The sequence below is a fragment of the Danio aesculapii genome, chromosome 15, assembly GCF_903798145.1.
Source record: "Danio aesculapii chromosome 15, fDanAes4.1, whole genome shotgun sequence".
NCBI lineage: Eukaryota > Metazoa > Chordata > Actinopteri > Cypriniformes > Danionidae > Danio > Danio aesculapii.
Genome location: NC_079449.1, coordinates 33,856,572 through 33,878,929, shown reverse-complemented (window position 1 = coordinate 33,878,929; position 22,358 = coordinate 33,856,572). Strand labels below are relative to the sequence as shown.

Below are 22,358 nucleotides of genomic sequence, written 5' to 3'. Positions count from 1 at the left end.
ATAAAAAGGAAATTAAGTTACTTGAAACTCTCCATCATGTAACGCAAAAAGCCAACAAGGGCATTTCAGACAATCAGATGCCAAAAAAAGGGACCCATTAGAACCAGCAAGAAAAAAAAAAAAAAAAAAAAAACAACCACACACTAGGCCACTAAAGGCTCATACGGTAATAAATGGATTTGCCTAAACTCACAAGATCAACAACTACACAAACAAACAAAAAACTATGACACATGCAACTCATTCTAAGCAAAGCTCTAACTGTGCACTTCCAAAGGGCCTACACAGGGATCCTCTGAAACTTAAGGCAAGTAGGTCTGGGAACAAAAACTAAACGCTGATCTCAAAAGGAGCAAGAAGAACTTAAAGATATTGCTGACTAACATCACTTAATATAAAGTCAAATCGAACTCCAGAAACATCCAAAAAAAAAAAAAAAGTTTGTATTGGCGGCACAAAGTTTGGTCTCTAGTTAGAAAGAGTACAAGACATCTCAAATATTGAAAAAGACCTGGTCATAACCTCTCTTGGCTATTTCGGTACAATAATTTTGTAAATAGCTGATTGCTAAATGCATCTTAAAAGTCAATAGCTTCATGTTACCAAACAGAACGTTGCAGGTTGTAGAATCAATTCTTTTCCCCACTCGTCTTTTCAGTCTTCAAAAAATAAAACTCCGCTCCACTTAAAAGCACACGAAACCCCCACTTATAGAATCATTTTAACATTCAGTACCTTAAAAAAGGCACACTCCACGATTTGTTTTGCAAATAAGCTCATTTACAACTCAAGGAGTGAAACAGTTAAGTTTTACCATTTCAAATCTTTGCGTTTGGTTGGAGCACTTTTAGCTTAGCATAAATCACAATCAGATTAGACCATTAGCATCTGGCTAGCTTAGATAATTTCTCCATTTAAAAGCTAGACTCCGCTGTAGTTACATTGTTTACTAAGGGTGAAGAAAAATGAAAACTTGCTATTTTTCCATCCGTCTTGGTACACCATGTAACTACAGAAGAGATGCTAATGGTCTAATCCAATTCAATGACTTATGCCAAGCTAAAGCTAAGTGCTCCCAATACATCTTAAAAATCGGCTGAATTGATTCAAATATGGCAAAACTCAACTGTTGAGCCCATTTGCAAGATGGAATGTTCCTTTAAACAGTATGTTTCACTCTGAGCTTAACTAAAATGTCAAGTATCGGCCATATTTTACAGTAGATATACCACAGTATACAGTTCAGTCCCCGCGAGGAGCGACAGTCTACAAGAAAAAGCTTGTGCTGGAGTTGCTTCCTTCATTGTAGACGGCGTCATCCGGTACTGAAAGCTGGCTGAAGATGGGAAGCCTGCGCCCGTTGGCAGACTCGGAGGATTCGGAGCCACTCATGCTGCTGGAGGAGCTACAGCTCCCACCCTCGTGGTCTGAGAGAGAGGTGTGGGACAGACTCCGAACGCCCAAGGACTCTCCACAGGTGGGACTCTGTCGCAGGCATACTTCAGGCTGAGGAGGGGCCATTTGGGTGGGGGAAAGTCCTGAGTGAGAATACCCAGAGTCTGGAGAAGGTAGAAACTGAGGATGCAACTCTCGGGCCTGGTCTAGAAGAGTGTTTGGGTCAATATCTGGGAAGGCCAGCGAGAGGAGGTCAGAAATGGCAGTGGATGTAGGCGTCGAAACTGAGGGTGCGCGGAGGAATGAGGAAGAGGCGAGCGGGGCTTCTAGTGGTTGTGGAGTTGTTGGAAATCCTGCGAAGCTGAAGCTCTGCTTGAGCAGCGGAGGCCGCTGGACTGTTGGGTTGGAGGTCTGGGGTCGGGACTGTGGTTGATCATCTTCGGCGTTGTGCACAAAGTGGCAGCGAATGCCGTACGGGCAGAAACCAATAGAGTGGAAAGTACGGCAGGGTTCGGTCTTATATTTCGGGTGTCTGTTGAGATCTCGCAGCTCTTCAGGACCGTGCGCGAACTGACACTTTCCGCCATATTTGCACACGCCTCTTTCAGCAAATGTGCGGCACAGTTCAGTCTTGTATCGTGATGAAGTGGCAGAAATAGAAGACGAGGAGCTGGATAAGGAAGCAGCACCTGATGTGACTGCAGTTTGCTTTAGATGACCAGCTTCGGCAGATGACCATCCCAGGCCTCCAGCGTTACCCTCCACCATGCTAACGGAGCGCTCAGACCAAAATGACATCCGGCTCCATTTGGTGTGTGATTGGGAAGATACTTTCTGGGCAGCCCAGTAGTTTGCGTTCATGGTTCCGCTCTCTATGCTGTCAATAGAAAGTCCTGAACCGCCAGAGGAAAGTGTGCAGGGACTGTCAGGCTTCCTATATCCAACAGGGGCTGTGTGCGCAGAGGTCTTCATTGGCTCTCGAAGATCAAGATTTAAAAGGTGCTGTAAGGAAAAGAAGAAGCCAATTAGACATCTTAAGACTTTTGATTTTATTTTATTAAATATAGATAATTTTATCATTTTCAATAGGAACTAACAAACATCTATGAATTTGGCAAAAACGTGGATCAAGAAATCAATTTCAGTGCATATACTCTTCATATCATACACATAAGAAAATAACACATGTAATAAATATATTACTTTGGTGCAAAGTAAAGTGTTATTCTATAAGTGGTTCAAAATCTTTAGAAAGACACAACTGTTTCAATCCCATTTTAAAAATGTAACAAAAAATAAATAAATAAATAAATAAAAAAAAATTTAAAAAAAGGAAAAAAACTACTTGAGTAAAATTGAAAAGGATTGCTGAAAGATTAATGTTAAATCTATAAAATGATTTGGATAAGTTGCATGCTTTACATTTATTAAAATAATAAAAAGCTTGTTCAATTATTAACATTTAAAAACGTTACAATGGAATACCAATGTATAAGTAAAACTTGGGAAAGGAAAGCTCACATGGGCCCTGTGGACGCATGAGGAGCGATATAGAGACTAGTTTATACAGTTGTTTTCAAAATAAACGGTTCACAAACGAGTCATTGTGCGTTTCCACTTTCTAGCACCACCACAAACTGATTAATACATTTAAACGAAAGGCTAATGCAAGAAAAAGCTAAAGATTTGCAACTACGATTTTTTCGACTCCACTGAGTCGACTCAATAGAACAATTCGTAAGCGAATCGGACACATCAATTCAAAAACAATCAGTGAATCCTATAGTAAAAGACCGCGATTTTAAATATGAAAAAAACTCGTTGAGTCGTGTTTAGTCACATATTTAAATTAAGATTCAAACAAACGCGAACTATGAGAACAAGACGACCTGCAGCATCTAATTGTTTTTCCTTCACCTCCACCGAATCGAGTTGTTTACATTCAAAAATCAAACGAAGTTAAAATATTTGTGCTTGAAATCTCAACAAAGCAACACGCATTTTGTTCTTTCATGCAATCCTCTTTAATATGCACTAGTGCAAAAATAGCACAGCATAACTTTAATGTTTGATTGCAATAAAAAGGCGCTTACTCGTGGCCCACGTTCCCCGGAGAAGTTGCTAGCTAGTTGAAATAACCGAATTGCTTCAATCGGTTATGTATATAAAACCCGTTTGCATCGCAATACATGCATTATATAGAAAAATCCATTTAAAAAACAGCGTACTGAAACACAAACATCACATATTTCATGGCTATGTGACTTGTCCTTAAAGTACACGATCCTTATTTATTCACATAAAGCTATATATATACCTTGCACAGGACATCATCCAGATCAATGAACTGATTGAGCGCGTATGATGGCATAGTCCTGCGTGACGAAAACTTTATTTAGCAATTTCTTCGTGCTCCCACTCAACTCTCTCGTAGTTTTCCTGAACTCCACGCTTTAGCTCAACACGTGTTTTTAAGGCTGCTGCGGGGCGACCACGCCTACGCGCTCTGCTGACTCCGCCCACTCCGTACTCCACTGTATACAAAGCGCGCGGGTGATTGTTTTTGTTTGTTTGTGATGTCATTTGCATAACGTTACTTCTGAAATGTTAGATTTACATATTTATCTTATATCAAAAATGTACTTGGTGAATATATAGCTACTAATAAGGTAACTTGTACGGATAACGCCATATCAAAGTAGGTTGAAATGCTCTTTTTCACCGCTTTAATAACTGCTTGATTTTCTGTCGTTTGATCTCGAAAGAGTGAACTTTATCGGTAATTTCCAATGTCTTATTCACTTACACTGTTAATATACTGGTAAACTCAGTGTTGTGGCATTGTGGTGTCTCAAAATCTCACCCCTGCAGTTTTGTTTGTCACCATTTTAAGTTAGCTATGTTGAGGCTAGCTATATATTATGCAAATTCTTTATTATATTAAATTATAATTTAAAGTACTTCTTTAGGTTAATTGCCTTTTAAAGGCTCCATTTATTAAATCAACATTAAAACAATAATAATATGAAATATTGCAATTCATAATTATTTTTATGTAGCATCATTGCTCCAGTCTTTCATGAAATCTTTTAAGATGCTAATGTAAAAGCATTTACTACTACATATCTGTGTATAATGTGTATATTGCTGAGTATATTAGTTTTGCTTCCATAAAGCTACTTACATTTAGTGTATATTCAATTTTAGACAACGCAACATTTAGCGTTAGAAGATTTAGCTTCAGAAGATTTAAGAAATAGACATTTGGTGGATCAAATATGGTTTTCAGTCACAACAAATGAAAACATTCATACAATATGCTACATACATCATTCACTTCATTTTAACAATCAGTGACTCTCACTGAATGCTTATTTTACTATCTATCCCCATTTACTTTAAGAAAACAATGTTTGAGGCCTGATTGTGAATCGTGTGAATGTGTTAAGACATCTCATGTTTGGATCACGTCTCTCTGTTGCTGTCAGAACTGGAGCCGACGACCCTCTGAGGTGCTTTGATACAACCTGGCAAAGGTGTTGAAAGTGTCACCTACCGGTGAAGAGGTTGACATTAAAGTATTTTATATCCTTGTTCCCAGTGACAACAGACACTGTGATCAGCTGATCCCACTGTGAAAGGAGACGTGAGGGGCTCTGATGCCACATGAAGACCCGCGGGTGCCGGCGTCTCCAACAGCTAAGGTAGATCTTCTACACATTTTGGTTAATTGGCCTTTGAAACCAAAGAGCTGCTCTCTTGGAGTATAAATCCAGTTTTGCTCGAATGAATAATTTTCTTCCTCAGTAATTTTGTCATTTTGCAGTAAACATGTTTAAACATACTTTTTAAAAAAATGAATTTACTTTAGAAGCTAAATTATAGATAAGACCAAAATGATAACGTTGTGTTGTTTTCTGCAAAAAAATTACTAAAATATATCGGCCTATTTGCAAAATAGGGTAAAATAGACGTATATTTAATCTCTGAATTAAGTTTTTTTCTGCCCACATGGCACAAATATTTTCTTTGAAGCATAATCTCACTTAATTTTGTTTATTTATTTATTAGAAAAAGAAGATTTAATAACTCAGATTCAATAATATTTTGCTTTTTATTATATGTTTCAATATATGATTGACTTAACCCTCATAATGCATTCAAATTTTAATATAATTTATTCCATATTTGTTTAAACACAATATTTTAATATTTAAGTTAATATTTCACAATCTTTTTATATTTCACAATCTTTTAATATTTAAAATGTATCTTTTATTCATTTATTTCTAAGAAAGCAACATTACAGTATTATCCTGAAAAAAAAGAAAGAAATACTGTTTACTTGCAGAAATGTTCAGATGAAAAAAGGTAACAATATTTCACACCATCAGCTTTTTTTTTTTTTTTTTTTGACACTGATGCAGCTTTACAGTAAATTATTGACATTTACAGATGCTCCATAGTCATACATGCCTAGATCAAAAGTGATCGGAACATGAAAGTAAACGTATATGTCTCTAATTCTAAAAACTTTAAATATCTTACCAAATATTTTCAGGAAATTAGTATGATGAACACTCATAAATGCTAAAAAGTCCTAAATTTAGGACTGAGATGCCCATTATTTTTAAGATTTTCTCTTAAATTTCCAAGTGAGAAGTTTACTTTTAGACTTAGGATGGCCCTGCATTTTAATGAATGATTACCAAATCTCATAATGATCAGTCCTATATTTAATTTTAGTTAAGCTCTCACCAATTGTACTTTAATAATCCAATACCAAAAACAAATTTTAGCATTAGCTAATTAGCAAAAATCACCTTATTAAGATAATCATTGAATAAGGGAGCATTTACACAGCAGTGTTTTTTGGGCCTAAAAATGCTGACGTTCGACAATCAGCATAAACTAAAAACGTGATTTTTCTTACATCATGATGTCCTGAATGTGTTTATAATTTCAGTCTACAGGCATGTGTGAGTATTTGGCAACCAAAACAACAATGGTGGACCATGTAGCATTTGTACCTTTTTTACAGTATTAATGGAAGACGTTTTTCATCTGCACCCAAAAATCTTTCAGTTTTAAACCCACCGCTGTCATGTAAACACCTTAATTGCCGATCAGGATTTGAGCTAGTTAGTGACTGTAATTTTACTCTCTTTCACCCTGTAAAGCCACGCTAATAAGATTTCCTCCTTTGTTAATGAAAAACAGAAAAGCCCCCTCCAAAAGAAAAAAAAAACCTGAAGCTTCCAACAAACCCCAGCACGTCATCATATGAAGGGCTTGTTGAGACACAAGGGCTCTTGTGAACTAGCGGACTTAAGTCTAATTTCCATCCATGCAGCTGTAACTTAACCTCACGACCGAACAAAACAGCTCCCCTGTCTAATACCTATTGTTAAGTTCCAGCTTATAATTAGAAACGTACTTTTAAGAAGAGGTCAAGGAACAGGGGACCCCATTAAGGAAAAACAACAACAAGTGGTTTGAACGAGGAGTGATGTAATGGTTATGGAGGAATACGTGAATCGGAAAAGTCGAAGTTAAAGTCCTCTGTGCTCATTAGAGACACAAATGATTGAGAAGTAAATACCTGGCGGCCTGGAACACTAAAGCTGTTGTCCTGAGGTCATTAGTGTGTGATAAACAAGACATCTGGTCAGTTTGTTTTGGGTGCTCGGGAGAGGCATTAAGGACTTGGATGTTTGATGCAATGATGTTGAGTGAAAGGGGGGCTTTTTTTCTTTTCGGGTGGGTGTGGGGTGGTGTTTTCCTATTGCTCCACTGATTGAGCAAAGACTTTACAGCATAATGAGTGAAAAAGTTCTTGGGCCAAAAAGGCCTCCCTTCCCCCAAGCGGGACGGGCGGAGGAGGCTGAAAGGGGTGGAGGTGGGGGCAGGGAGGGCGGATTGTTTAGGGAAAGGGCAGAGAAGGCTGAAGACCCTCTCCAGTCTAATCCTTAATCACAACAGTGTCAGGAGGCAAAAAGGAACATCGCCCGAAAAGACACCCCCCACCTTTTGCTGCGCTCATCCCAGATGACCAGAAAGGACATTATTCAGCATAACCACACAGCCTTGTGCAGGAATGTGTGTGAATAACTAAACTAAAGTTCTTTATGCTGTAAAAAGTGTTGCATTGATCAAAAGTGAAAGTGTTTATGGGGATGCACACGAATTCTGTTTGAAATTAGTGCTGGTTTATTTTAAGAACCACGCTTTTTAGAAAGTTTCAGAACACTTCGCTGTAAAAACGTGATTTTTACACACTCTTGTTTCAGTGATTTCCATAAATCATGTTTTTTTGCAATTGTACTCTTCAATGCTTTACATAAAACCGTGATTTCAGAAAATGACTACAAATGGAGTAGTAATAAATCAAATAAACTCTTCAAGTGTATTCATGATTGCTTAAAATTTTTTCAAAATACATTTTTCAAAACCACCGTATTTGAATGATTTTTGAAGTGTGACTGAAGACTGGAATAACAGTGCTTAAAATGGTTATTAACTAGTTATTAATATTAAAAGCATGTTTTTTTATTGCAGAATTAATCCATATTGGTACATTTTGAGAGTTTAAAGTAAATACAACTGTAATGCAGTTGTATATACTTTCCAAAGGATGCCTTAAAATATTGTATTTGTGCATATACATTAGATTAGTGAGTACAAAGCCAAAACTTGAATTAATCTGACAAAACAACAAGAAAAAATAATATATATATATATATATATATATATATATATATATATATATATATATATATATATATATATATATATATATATATATATATATATATTACCAGTCAATTGTTGGGATCAGATTTTTAAATGTTTTAAAATAAGGTTCTCCTGCTCACTAAGGCTGCATTTATTTAATCAAAAATACAGTCCACATTGTAAAATTGTGAAATGCACAAAATAACTGTTCAAAAGTAGTTTATAATTTAATTTAATAATTTATTCAGAGTCGCATGACTCTTCAGAAGTTACTCTAATGATAATTATTATTGCTATTATTATTATTAATGTTGTTATTATTATTAATAGTAATGAAAGCAATAATAACTGGACTAATAATTTCATTTGAAATACATACAATAAGTAATAAATAAATATTTAATAATTAAATAAATTATAATAAATACAGTTTTACATTTAATAAATGCCGCCTTGATAAACAGAATAATTTTCTTAAAAAAAAAAAACATGAAAAAAAACGACCCCAAACTTTTGACCGGTAGAGTATATTTAGAAGTCGTAATACAAAAAACATAGTTTGTTATTGTTTGTGGATTTTTTGTTATGAACTCAGCAATTTTTTGTTTATATTTTGATATTCTGACTTTATTTATGGCAAATCTAAGTTTATTAGTGTGTGTGTACCTTGTATTTAAATCAAATGTCCCAAAAAGTAAAAAAAGTTACCAGTACATTTTGACCCTGTGGGGACATTATTATTGACCCCATGAGAAAAATGGCTCATAAAGAACACAGAAAGTATTAAAAAACTAAAAATAAATGATATTTTCCTATGAAGGATGTATTTAGGAGTAGGGAATATACAAAAGAATATACAAATGTAAAGCCCTCGTAAAGATTACTGTACATGTGTGTGAGCAGTTACCTTTTTATTTCCTTTAGCAGACTTAATGCAACATGACATTTACATAAATATTTTTTAAAAGATAAAAACGTTTCTAAAAACCTTAGGAACTAACAATGTTTTTCATAGCAAAACATTTATTTGTTTTTCTTACTTGCAAAAGCATGCACAGCTTCACAATTGAAATAATCTACAATACTCAGAAAGCAAAACACCTATAAAGGACCTTTCATTTCAAAATCTCTCCAAACAAAATCCCGAAACTCAACAAGCGTGCTTTTATATGACCTTAATCCATTACCGTGCACCACATGCCTTTGCAAATGACCTGTAAACGTCCCAAGAATGATGTCAATCAACTTGTAATGGGCTCTGCAGCTGCGGAGGCCCGACCTTGCAAATGGGAAACCATTACATGACATAAAACCTCAGCTCATGGAGTCCAGCGGTCTCGGAACAAACCAAAGCCACAACAAGATAGCTTTGCCTTGACAGGGATCTCCATCCTTTAGCAGGGCATGAAAAGAATATTTCACACCCGCCTCTCAGGCCTGTTCTCATGCAAATGTGCTCGAAACGCATGGGAAACGCACACAGGCGTCAGTGACAAAAGATTGTTCAATGCTCTCATATACTCAGAGCTGGATAAAATGAACTTATGATTCATGTATTTTATGACTCCTACTGATTTCCATTGTCCCATTCTTAAATGTTCTTAAAACAGCAACACTACTGTAATTTAGTTTATTGCTCAAATATAGTTCAAACTACATGTTTATTCCTAAGTAAATAAAACATCAAAAATATCTCATTTTTACATTGAAATGTTTTCAAACTCAATTAATGTTACTTACATAAAGGTTCAGTTTAAGATGAAGCTTTTTTGACACAGATATAACTTTATAGTTAATTTTTGACACATATATGGTTATAAAATTATGAAATTACCCAAACATGAAATAAGGCTAACATTTTAATGGTCCATTTGAGTAATAGTAGACTGTCTGCTTAATATCTGTTGATACTGCTTCTTCAAAAGACATTTAGCCGACTATAAGAGACTTAGCAAGTACATGTCACCTTCAGCCTGATCTCATGAGAAAACGTAAATATTTTACGTTTTGTCATTTTAGTGGCTAGTTCAGTTTTCAGTCATACGAAATTGTACGATTTTTAAAAAGGAGGCGTGGCACCTACGAATTAGATTGTACGAATTAGCCACTAAATCAAAAAGTTACGAATTGCCGTGAGATTGTGTTGGTCACCTTACAATAACCCTAACCCCAACCAAACAGTCTACTTATAATCGAATGAGAATTAGTTGGAATGTAGATGCAATGTAACTTAAAATTTAAATAAACAGACCATCAAAATAAAATGTGACCAAAATGTGCATTTAGATTCGAATGGATGTATCGCTTAAAATAATAATTGTTAAAAATTTATATATAAATTTGTTAATATTCTATTGAATTATGTGTATTTTGAGGTTTCTAAAGTATTTGCCATGTGTATTTTTCCGGTCATACTTTACGATAAGGTTCATCAGTTAATGTATTTACTAACATGAACTAATCATGAACAGTACTTGTGCAGCATTTATTAATCACAATTCAACAATTAATAATTCATTATTAACACCCAAAGTTAACGAACTAACAATGAACAACTGTATTTCCATTAACTAATGTTAATCAACATGAACAAATACTGTAATAAATGTATTGTTTATTGTTTGTTCATGTTAGTTTATGCATTAACTTACGTTAACTAATACAACCTCATGTAAACTGTTACATCAAGACAAAATTTTTACATTAATGGTAAGCAAACCTCATAATGATTATTAGTTATATTTTTAGTTAAAGTTAAACTCAAACCACTTCATCATTAAACTTTAGTTTAATAATATAATAGCACAAAAACTAATCATTTATAAATGTCAAATAATTTTTTTAAAAACAGCAAATCCAGATGCCTCGGCGTCACATTTACTTACATAAACGTTCAGTTTAAGATGAAAAAGGCTAAATATGTCTTACAAAATTTTTTGACACGGATATAAATTTATTGTAAATTTTTGACACATGTATTGTCATAAAATTACCCAAACATGAAATGTGTATTTAGATTCGAATGGATGTATCGCTTAAAAAATAATCTTTAAAAATATATATACAATTAAATAATATTCTATTGAATTATGTGTATTTTGAGGGTCCTAAAGTATTTGCTATGTGTATTTTCCAGTCACACTTTACAATAAGGTTCATTAGTTAATGTATTTACTAACATGAACTAATTATAAACAGTACTTGTGCAGCATTTATTAATCATGATTCAATGTTTAATAATTCATTATTAACACCCAAACTCATGCTTGTTAACATTAGATAATGAATGAGTTAACTAACTAACAATAAACGACTATATTTTCATAATGTTAATCAACATGAACAAATACTGTAATAAATGTATTGTTTATTGTTTGTTCAGGTTGGTTTATGCATTAACTAACATTAACTAATACAACCTTATGTAAACTGTTACATCAAGACAAAATCTTTTCATTAATGGTTACCAAACCTTATAATGATTATCAGTCATATTTTTTGTTAAAGTTAAACTTTAACCACTTCAACATCAAATTTTATTTTAATAATATAATAGCACAAAACCTAACAATTACTAGAGTTCATTTATTAACGTCAAATACATTTTTAAAACAGCAAATCCAAAATGCCTTACATCGCATTCCCATACAAAATTATACTTTTAATTTTAAGGCCCGTGCATTAGCATGACATTAACCGATCTGTCATTTGAGTCTAAAATGCCTCATTATCCTCCACATTAGCATGTTTCCTGCAGAGGGCTGGAGTTTGTTTGTCCTGCGCACTATTAATCTGTTTTAATTTCATTTGCAGGTGCTGAAGCACACAGGCCTCTGCATTGGCCCTCAGTGTGAGCTCACAGCAGGACTTTTGGACTGACAGCAGAAAGACGACCATCTGAGATGTTCTAGTCACTTCAAAACGTCAGAGGATGAAACCATACTCTCCAGCACACTTACGTAAGCAAAGCACACAAAAATGTACAAAACAATTGTGCAGGACTTTAAGGACAACTTTGAATATATCACTTAAATTTTAATAATATAACTTAAAGTTTAAAATGTACTTTGATTTTTAAGTGACAGTGCATGTGATGCAAATGTAGTCATTAACATATGCGCATACTGTGCACTCATTGATTTCTAAAACACATATACTGTGTGTACTTGCAACTCGCATTTAGAATTTGAATAGATTTTAGCTCTACTTATTCATTCATTCACTCATTCATTTTCCCTTAGCTTAGTCTGTTATCTATCAACTATTCCGGCATATGTTTTACGCAGCAGATACCCTTTCAGCCACAACCCAGTACTGGGAAACATGCATACTCTCTCACACTTACACACATACTCATGCACTACAGGCAATTTAATTCATCCAATGCACCTATTACGCATCTTTGGACTGTGGGGGAAACCGGAGCACTCGGAGGAAAACCCATGCAAACACTACTTATTTTATTGTGTTTATATATATATATATATATATATATATATATATATATATATATATATATATTATATATATATATATATATATATATATATATATATATATATATATATATATATATATATATATATATATATATATATATATGAAGAGTTCAGATGCAAAAACCTGAAAGTGCCATCTGAGAATGAGCATTATTCTCAGCCTCACTTGTTTATATTTCACTTTGAAGACTATAAAAAGAACTTATTCTTTGTAATAAATGTGAAATTACTGAACCTACACCCAGGAGCATGATAAAATGCTCATTTTAGAAGAACATTTCTGATGGCATTTTGCATTTATATATCTTCATATATGAAATGGAGGGCAGTAAAATGTCTATTAAGAGTGGTCAATGGAATGAAAGTTACAGTGGAATGGTCAATAGAAATGTTTCCTGTTTTAATTAGTAAATAAAACAAATAAACATAAGTTGCATGTTGGGTTATTTATTATTCAATAACTGCTTTGCTGTTTTATGTTTTTTTGTCATAATACTGATTCATCATGAAATTAAATTTGTTTTGTCATAATTTTAGTACCATAACAACCTGGCGCAATAAGGCGCAAGATGTGTTTGGCATGATTTGTTGCTATTTTCAGACCATCGCAACCTTAATTTTCATGTTTTAAATAGCAAATCCAAAAAAGGTCTGTGTTAGGGCACATTGTTGGCACGTTGCTATTTTGAAGAACTGAAATAGACCACGCCATTGACAAATGTAATGGCTAATAGGTCAATGGATGTCCTCAGTGGAGTGCGTACAACGCTGTTTCCTTATCCACGAAAGTAAAGGAGTAAAGTAAAGAGTAAACGTAAAGTAAAGAGAAAGTAAAGAGGCTGAATGGAGGACGCTCATTCTTTTGTCATCACACTGCAGATGGTTTGTTTAACTGTTTTCTCGCTAGTGAAGTGTTTTCCATTTACAAAGTCCGCCATGTAAATAGCAAATGTGCCATGGCACCATGCAACTGACTCTTAAAAGGAATGGGAGATGAGACTCTGATTGGTTTAATGCACATTATGCTTAAAACACATCCATAACTATAAGAGAATAAGCACAACCCTGTTAGATCATGGGCCAGGAAGCAGAGCGTATTTTTCCGTCCTTAAAATAGCAAAACTGGATTCGGACACGCCCTTAATGCTTTTGCGCCACGCACGTTAATCTTTGCGCCTAAATAGAGCCTGAGAATTACATTAGAATGGAAGCCTAACTATTAAAGCTGTTGTACCTTAAAGGCACTGATATTCTAAAATGAACTCAAATGACACCCTTCCGAAACAAAATCTAGCCAAAGTGAACTTCGTTTTGAGTTTGTTTCAGCAGTTCAAAACAGCTCACTAAAGTGAACATTTTTGGGGTGTTGGTTTTGCCTCATAAACACTCTTGAGCTTTACCATTGGTCTGTAGAGATTATCAGTGGGTTTACTATTGGCCCTGCCTTTTTTTATTGTGTAATTTAAAGACATGAAAAGGGGTCGCACACTAGGCAAGAAGCGGCACATCACACTATGGTTTTAAATATTCGAAACATGGTTTTCTATAAGTGTACCCACATTTGGTGTCTGTCTACAAGAGATGGAAAACAATGAGAAGTCGAGCGATGTTGCACTGCTTTTCTCGTCTGGTTTGCAACAGCATGGAGAAAGCTAGATGTTTACAAAATGTCTCACAAAGCCAACATTGTTGTTGTTTTGAGGGTTCCACATGAGCAGGATGACACATTTACAACCCCACCCACTTCAGCGTGGTGCTGTCAGAATTTTTAAAAACAGTACATGTCGCTCAGCCTTTCCAAACTTATTTTTGCCCTTCAAACAAAGAATAAAAAATTATATTAGGGCCTTAAACGTACACTTTATGCACATATTTTGTAACAATAAACATGACTTAAGTTTTAACTAATGGAGGTCTTTCTTGAAAAAGACTCGTCAGCTTTTGAAATAGTTCAGCTAATTTGTTTGGTATTCCTCATGTGTGGAAGTGGCCAAAAGGGGACAAGCTCAAACCATTTTAGACCCCATTTACACCTGTATTTAGAGTTGCATCTTGATACTTAGTGTTAGTTGGACCCTAGTTAATTTATGTGGGGTTAGCTAATGTGCCCCATTTTAAGTGTTACGATGCTTTCTTCTGTCCCAGATTAAAGTTGGAATCTTGTTATTTTTATATGTATATAAGACTGCTTGTTATACACAATTGTGTATCCATTCGCCACAGTATCAAATTTCCTATCCCCCAATTGACCCTTTCTTCATTTCTTGGTCACATGGAATGCCTTTCGTGAGGGGCTATCATTGTCTGTCTCCATCCATTTGTCAATCTTCTTCCATTAGCAACACCCATCTTCCAACAATTCCCAAAGGATGAAATCATGCACCGCTCTACATTTCTGATTTCCAGATGATTTCAAGTGGATGTACTGTACATCCTGGAAGAGGAAAAAAGGAAAATTTTAATATTCGTATATACCAACTTTAATATGGGAATGATTATTTGGCCCAAAAGTGTTAAATTTTAAAATGTAACCTGTATGATCCAGACATAGCAACAATGTATCAACCAATAAAATGATTTTACGCCAGGGCTGTCTGTTTTTAAAACCAATAAAAGATGTATGATGTATGATACTTTAAGATGGTGTTCAGGAAACCTGTTTGAAAACCATAAATACTTGAAAACCATAAATGTGCTGTTCTGTTTGCTGCCACTAGAGGCACAAAACGACACACTCCAGCTTGACATTTTAAATGTGTGTGTTTATCCTTTTAGCGTGGAACCAATCAATCATCCTGACTCTAAACCAGGAACAGGTGATGAAGACAAGCCAAAACAATCTGCACTTAAGACAATCCATGAGGTAAACTATCCACACTTCTCTCTGCCCTGTCAGTGTGTGCGCATCAATAAATCTCTTAAATAAAAAGCTTAAATTTACTTTATGTTAAATCTTACAAGTAGAAAATTACAAGAGGCAACTTAAACATTATCCTCTTAATTCCTGTGGATTTTCTGGATTTATTTAAGTAAAATGTTATTATTTGTTTAATTCTATAAAGTCTATGCAGTCTTTAAATATTGTAGATATTTGGAAAATCTCAGTTCTTCAGGTTCATTGCTTCAGGTGCTTCAGTTTCATACTCGCACATTGATTTTTTTTTTTTTTCTTGCTAGACTCAATACTACTGCCGAATGCATGTAAAAACAGAATCACAATATAATAATAAGTTAAATCTACATCTTTGGATGGAAACATACTATAGCTATTTATGACTTTTATTTTGCATAAAAATGGCCTCTTAATTTTTGTTCAGTATCTGTATGTGTAAGCATCAAGTGTCTCCATATGTTGAAAAGTGAGCAGAGTAGATGTGGGTTTATGTAAAAGAGTGTGATCATCACAGTGAGAGCATCTGTTGAGCAGATATAAGGGCTAGTTTACTGAAAAACAGTCCTGGAGGGAAAAGTGTCCAGTTACGCTAAAGAAAACAAGTGAACCTTAGAGAAAGGCAAACCTTCAGCAAACATACACATGCAGTCACAGACATATTGTTCAGTAATAGCAGACACTCTTCACTGTCAGAGCTTTATGGATGAGTTGCAGCATTTTAACTTTGTTTGTCTGTTCAGAGTTGCACAATACAATAATCATGATTGTCAAAGCAAAACTGATGTTACGGAACTTAAAGCGTAGTGTTTATTAAAGGATTGGCGATTTATATCTGGAATGTTGAGTAAATGGTTTAAATAATATGTTAAATTTTATATTTTAACACATTTAATCTTTTAAAATATATATAATTTTAAAATAGTTTTTTAGATACCTCAATTGACACCCACTAAGATGTCATTCTATGTAGTGTACACTGTGTTTCAAACCACTAGGTTTTCCACTGTTTTCAATAATTTAAATTAGAAAGTTGTATGGTCACCTATTGTTTTAAATATTTAAACACATATAAGTAATAAGTATGTTGTTTATAGGTTTTACATAAATACAACTGTTACACAGAATGTCAAGCAAATTTTGATATTAGATTTTTCACACACAACAAAAAAGATATTACATTGGACACTATATATGTATATAATGTATATAATGTATATATATGTACTATATGTATATAATTTCTTATTTCTATGTATAAAAACACATAGAACGTAGACACCATTATAAAATGTATATTATTTCAGTATATATTTGTATTATTGAGATGTATTTTTGTTTATTCTATTAATTCATTTAATTTATTGAAATGTCATTGCACTAAAACACCAAAAACGTTAAAATCAGCATGAACCGGAAGTTGCTGAGACTTTTATTTTAGTATGTTGATGTACTTCCAGCTATAACAGAGTATTGAGTAGGGGGCAGGGCTTTATTTTTGCACATCATTCCCTCATAGCAAACTAATGGTAAAAGAGGCGTGGTTAGGAATATTGTGGCTGAAGTCGTCAAACCGATGTCATAACAGAAGAACTTCCACTCCAAATGCTAGGGATGGCTGATGTGAAACTGATGTTTCGACACCTACATCATGTGACTTAGGTGATTTGAAACACACATGTCACGTGACTAAAAAGATTCAAAGTATCGGCCATTTCAGAAGTGTTTCAAGGCCTGGCAAATCAACGTTTAATGTAGCCTAGTGGACCGTACGTGTGCACAAAGTTACTGTGTTGCAAATGACCTGGGTTCAAATCCCGACTTGTACAAATACTCTGAAATTGTCACTTTATGTATTTTAATAATGTTACTGTTTTATGACCAAAACACAACATATTTATTCATAAACATTAATTCGTAAATCAGACCAATGTTGAAACCAAACACGTTACAAGAACAGAACATTTAAAAACTAATGTCTATAGCTGCATCACCCTGGACTCAAAGCCCTGCATGCTAGTCTGGAACTCTCACCGCTTCACTAAATCACTTGAAGCTTCAACTTCAACAATTGTTGAGTTTAATACCTCAATTTACTTTGCTGAAGTTGTTCCAGTGCAATGCATAAAAAATGACCACTACATATCACTGTAGAAGCTTCGACACATTTGCTTCGAATGTTTCAGTGTTTCATGAAGCCTCACTTTGCCGACCACTACCAAACGTAGAAGCAAATGGTCGAAGTTTGATTGAAGATTATCAATCAATCTTTTTTTTTCGTCCAGTGGATTGACTTGTTCACCATAATGTTGTGCAAAATTTGTATTTTGTACTTTAATTTAGAATACAGTGGTACATTATAAAGACGTGAATAAAGATTTTTTACTATATAAGTAGCTACAAAATGTACTTAAATATACATGAAGTAAAACATATATATATATATATATATAAAGATAAATTGTGTTCTATAACCCCAGTCAGGCTTCGATATGATGTGTTTTCCATTGGTCATATAACAAAATATGCTTGCCGTATGGCTCAACTTACCCCTCAAACTATTTATACCAAAACTGCCTCAAATTAAACCAAACTTGAAATTCAATCTCAGACCCTCAAGCATTTGTGATGTTAAAACCCATGATCTAGAAGCCATACGGGACAGTGCAACTCAACAGAGAACCAGCTCCTCCAAGACAATCCGGCTTTTCATCTTTATTTCTCAAACCGGCTTCTTATTTTTCATCCCCAGCCTTTCAGGAAGTCTCTTCAGGCTGTGTATTGTGTCTCGCTCCCTGCCGAGGGCCCAATCTTGCTATGCAATGAGCAGATTTGTTTTCAAAGCCTCCCCCTGCTGGTTGCCTCTTTAAAGCCACTCTAAAGCACGGAAAAGTGCACTTACATGAATTTATTCGGGAAATGGGGAAGAGAAACTAGATACAGAATCTCATTTACGGCATATCGAGTTAATGAAGACTTACGACATTTAAGACGCGTCTCGCTGGATTTCCCAGAGTTACTTTGCCACAGCAAAACATCTGCTTCCTGTATGGGAATGGGACTAATTCTGTCCTCACACACATACACACACACACACACACACACACAAACCCTCGGGCTTACCCTGCACTCTTAGGGCTCTTGCTTTCTTTTCACAAGGCCGTCCAATCATAATAAACTTTGGAAAGTTCTCTAATGAGATTCGGGGCAGCCCTGGAGATCTGCCTCCCAGTGCATGCCTGAGCACCTACATTGTGTTTTTCCACACGGCGAACAAAGAGAACACTGCACTCTTCCAGAAGAGAGATCTCTCTTTCAGAAAGGACAGGCTCTAACTACTGAACACCCCACAGGTCAGGCCTCCAGAGAGCCAGAGACACTGTTGTGTGTGCATTAATCAATACAGCTCGACAAAAAAAGGAGTGAATTTGTTCAGTACTCTGTGGATTAATAGTGCGTTTTCCATTGAAGGTGGTTTGGGTCTTTAAACTTGATTTTGATTCAGATTTGGCACTTGATGTTAATATAATGCACATTATAAGTTATTATTAGTGTTACTTTATCTGACACTTAAGACTTTTATTTGCTGAATATATATATATATATATATATATATATATATATATATATATATATATATATATATATATATATATATATATATATATATATATATGCAATATATAAACTGTGAGAAATAAAGTCAGAATTGTGAGAAATTCACAAATGTGAGATCAAAGCTAGTCGAAATTGCGGAATATACAGTAGTCAGCATTTGAAATGGTTCAAAACATTCCTTCAAAGTTTTAAAAACTTTTCCGATCCACTTTAATAGTTGACTACCGTATACTCAAAATTATGAGAAAGTCAGAGTTGCAAGAAGTTAACAATTGTGAGACTCAATAGAAATAAAACAAAATAAATTGGAAATTGCAAAATATACATCCAAAATTACTAAAAAGAGTCAGAATTGGATGAAGTTAACATTTGTTAGAGCCCAACTGAGAAATCAAAATTGCTAAATTTAGTATATAATAGTCTAATATACTGTTATAGTAGGATATAGCAATGTTATATAATATAGTCTATGCAATAGTCAGAATTGCAAGACATAAACTGAGAATTTTGCAAATAATCAGACTAGATTGAGACATTTGGAAAAATAAACCTAAATGTTTGAGACATTAAATCAGAAGGCAAACTCAGAATTCTCAATTGCAAGATATATACTGAGAATTCCAAAATAAATATACAGTTGAAGTGAGAATTATTAAGTCCCCTGAATTATTAGCCCCCCTGTTTATTTTTTCCCCAATTTCGGTTTAACAAAAATATTTCAACACATTTCTAAACATAATAGTTTTAATAACTCATTTCTAATAACTGATTTATTTTATCTTTGCCATGATGACAGTAAATAATATTTAACTAGATATTTTTCAAGACACTTCTACACAGCTTAAAGTGACATTTAAAGGCTTAACTAGGTTAAGTAGGTAATATAGGGCAATTAGACATTATTGTATAACGATGGTTTGTTCTGTAGACTATCAAAAAAATATAGCTTAAAAAGGCTAATAATATTGACCTTTAAAATGTTTTTTTAATAATTAAAAACTGCTTTAATTCTAGCTGAAATAAAATAATTAAGACTCTCCAGAAGAAAAAAAAATTATCAGACATAACAGTGAAAATTTCCTTGAAAACATAATTTGGGAAATATTTACAAAAGAAAAAAAAATTCAAAGGGGGTTCAATAAGTCTGACTTCAACCGTATATAAAACAATAATATAAGGAATGTTCTACCGGAAATGTACATTTTCACTCATAAAAAAATGTGACAGGGTCTGACCCCATCATACAAAAGGATCATAAAATGATACAATTCAATGATAGAACGCATCCTTGATAGAACGCCTCACTGTCAGCTTCTCCTTCATCAAATGATGTCACTTCTGAGTCATAGGCCTTAAAAGTGTATTGCACACATTTTATGTTAAATTTAATGCAAATGTGACAAGACTGACAGAAACATGGGGACAATTGTACATTTATTTGTATTATATATTTGTAGTATTTATTTGTAGAATTTATTTCTAATTTCATGTTTTTAATCAATTGATGTGAATAATAACAACTTAAACTTGCTATTTCAGAAGTTTATTTTTCTAAATAACAGTTTTTAGCAAAGCAAAACTATTAAAGCTGTAGGTTCAATTAGGCTAAAACAAGGATAATGACAGGGTTTGTACATTTTGTTTAGTGTTTTAATAAAATAAAAATAAAAATTGAGAACAAAATGAATGAGATATACCTTTACAAAGCAACTCTCAGAAGTCAACCATCAGTCCATTTTAGACATTTTTGGGATGAAATACTTTTCACTGTATTTATGTTTGTATTTCAGGGACAGTTTCTGGTAGAATGTCCCATAATACACATGCATGCACAGAATAGCAAAATAGCAAAACATTTTTTATGTGTTTATTCCATAAATAAATTAGGAAATACAAAAAAGTTGTAACAAATAGTAGAATCAGAATTGTGAGATAGGCCTATAAACATATGAAGAATGAAAACAACCTATATAAACTGTTTTGGTGAATTTTTGGTGAAATTAATTCTAACAACTTTATTTGTACAAAAGGTTCAACTTTTAGAACAATGCTTCAGTGTTTACCTTCAACCCCATCGCTAAACAAAATTGTGAGATATAAACTCTAGAGTATAATTGAAGTGCTATATTTAAATGGAATAACAAAGTTCTTAACAATCTTAAGCTTTGAAGGAGAAAAGAAGCAAACAATATCCCAGCCCTGTAGAGTGTCACACTGTGATCTTTGCCATTGTCCACTCTGTTATTTCTCTAAAGGCATTTCTGCAACATTAAATTGCTCTGGAGCAACATAAAGGCTGAGGCGTGCCCCACCCCCAGCCCTCCTGCCCCCCGCTGCATGACCCCTGAATCCAAAGCAGGCCTACATTATCCAGGCCCGTCCTCCAGGCCTGCTGTTTATTCCTTCTTGAAGGCTCTTGACAAATAATCACGATATCTGTGTGATTTGCAGCTCCTGAGGGGCGGCTGGGGGTCGACGTCAACACTCTGGACCAAAGGCTGGCGATCCTTCGCCCCTCCCAGAGAAACAGGACATACGAGCTGCAGGCCTGATGTTTGTTGAGATAATACAGCTCAAATCCCACAGGCGGATCTCGAACCACATCCTCAAGTTTACTATTATTATTCGTGAATGGCATTACTAAATGAAGTGCACAATAGGTGGCTTTTATTTCCCCTTATGAGTCAAATTTGAACTGATTCAAAAATATACAGTGTGGTCAGATAATGTCTAAAAGTATGGCTTTCGTGAGTTATGAGTCTGTTCTGATTCCTCAAAAATAATTCTTGAGTCATTTACATTTGAAGCTTTTGTGTTTGTTCTTTTTAGTGAATCAGTAATTTACACCAGTATGTAGTCTGATTCATGATCAATTGACTCTGAGTTTTCTTTCCAAATCAAAGTGTACAGTGTAACCAATGTAGACTGATTCTAAAACAAATGAATGTATGAGTCAGTTCTAATTCACAAACAAATGGCTCCTATGAGTTAATTCAAATAAATACCCCCAAAAAATTACTTTCATGACTGGGGTGTATTTGACTGTTTTGAGATCAGTTATTTTTAATGAATCAAAATATTTAGTCCAGTATAAGCTGGTCTATTCGTAATCAATGGGAGTTTCTTTGTTAAGTCAAATTTTACAGTGTAACCAATGAAGACTTACTTTGAGACGAATTAATGTAATGAGAGTTATTTCTGATTCCCAAACAAATGACTCT

General features: G+C 34.3%; 1 protein-coding gene and 1 long non-coding RNA gene across 2 annotated transcripts; one reads left to right on the top strand and one right to left on the bottom strand.

The window, feature by feature from the left end:
- Nucleotides 1-204: 204 nt before the first annotated feature.
- On the bottom strand, nt 205-3,852 carry LOC130241740 (mRNA decay activator protein ZFP36L1-like). Its single transcript, XM_056473671.1, has 2 exons — nt 3,713-3,852; nt 205-2,397 (listed from the first exon to the last, which is right to left on the bottom strand). Exons 1-2 carry the CDS (start codon nt 3,764-3,766, stop codon nt 1,267-1,269), a joined length of 1,185 nt encoding a protein of 394 aa, XP_056329646.1. The 5' UTR covers nt 3,767-3,852; the 3' UTR covers nt 205-1,266.
- Nucleotides 3,853-3,993: 141 nt separating this feature from the next.
- Nucleotides 3,994-21,938, top strand: LOC130242314 (uncharacterized). The gene is made up of 5 exons (XR_008838965.1): nt 3,994-4,093; nt 4,997-5,099; nt 11,944-12,089; nt 15,405-15,492; nt 21,589-21,938. It is a non-coding gene; the product is annotated as an uncharacterized LOC130242314 (long non-coding RNA).
- Nucleotides 21,939-22,358: the final 420 nt, after the last annotated feature.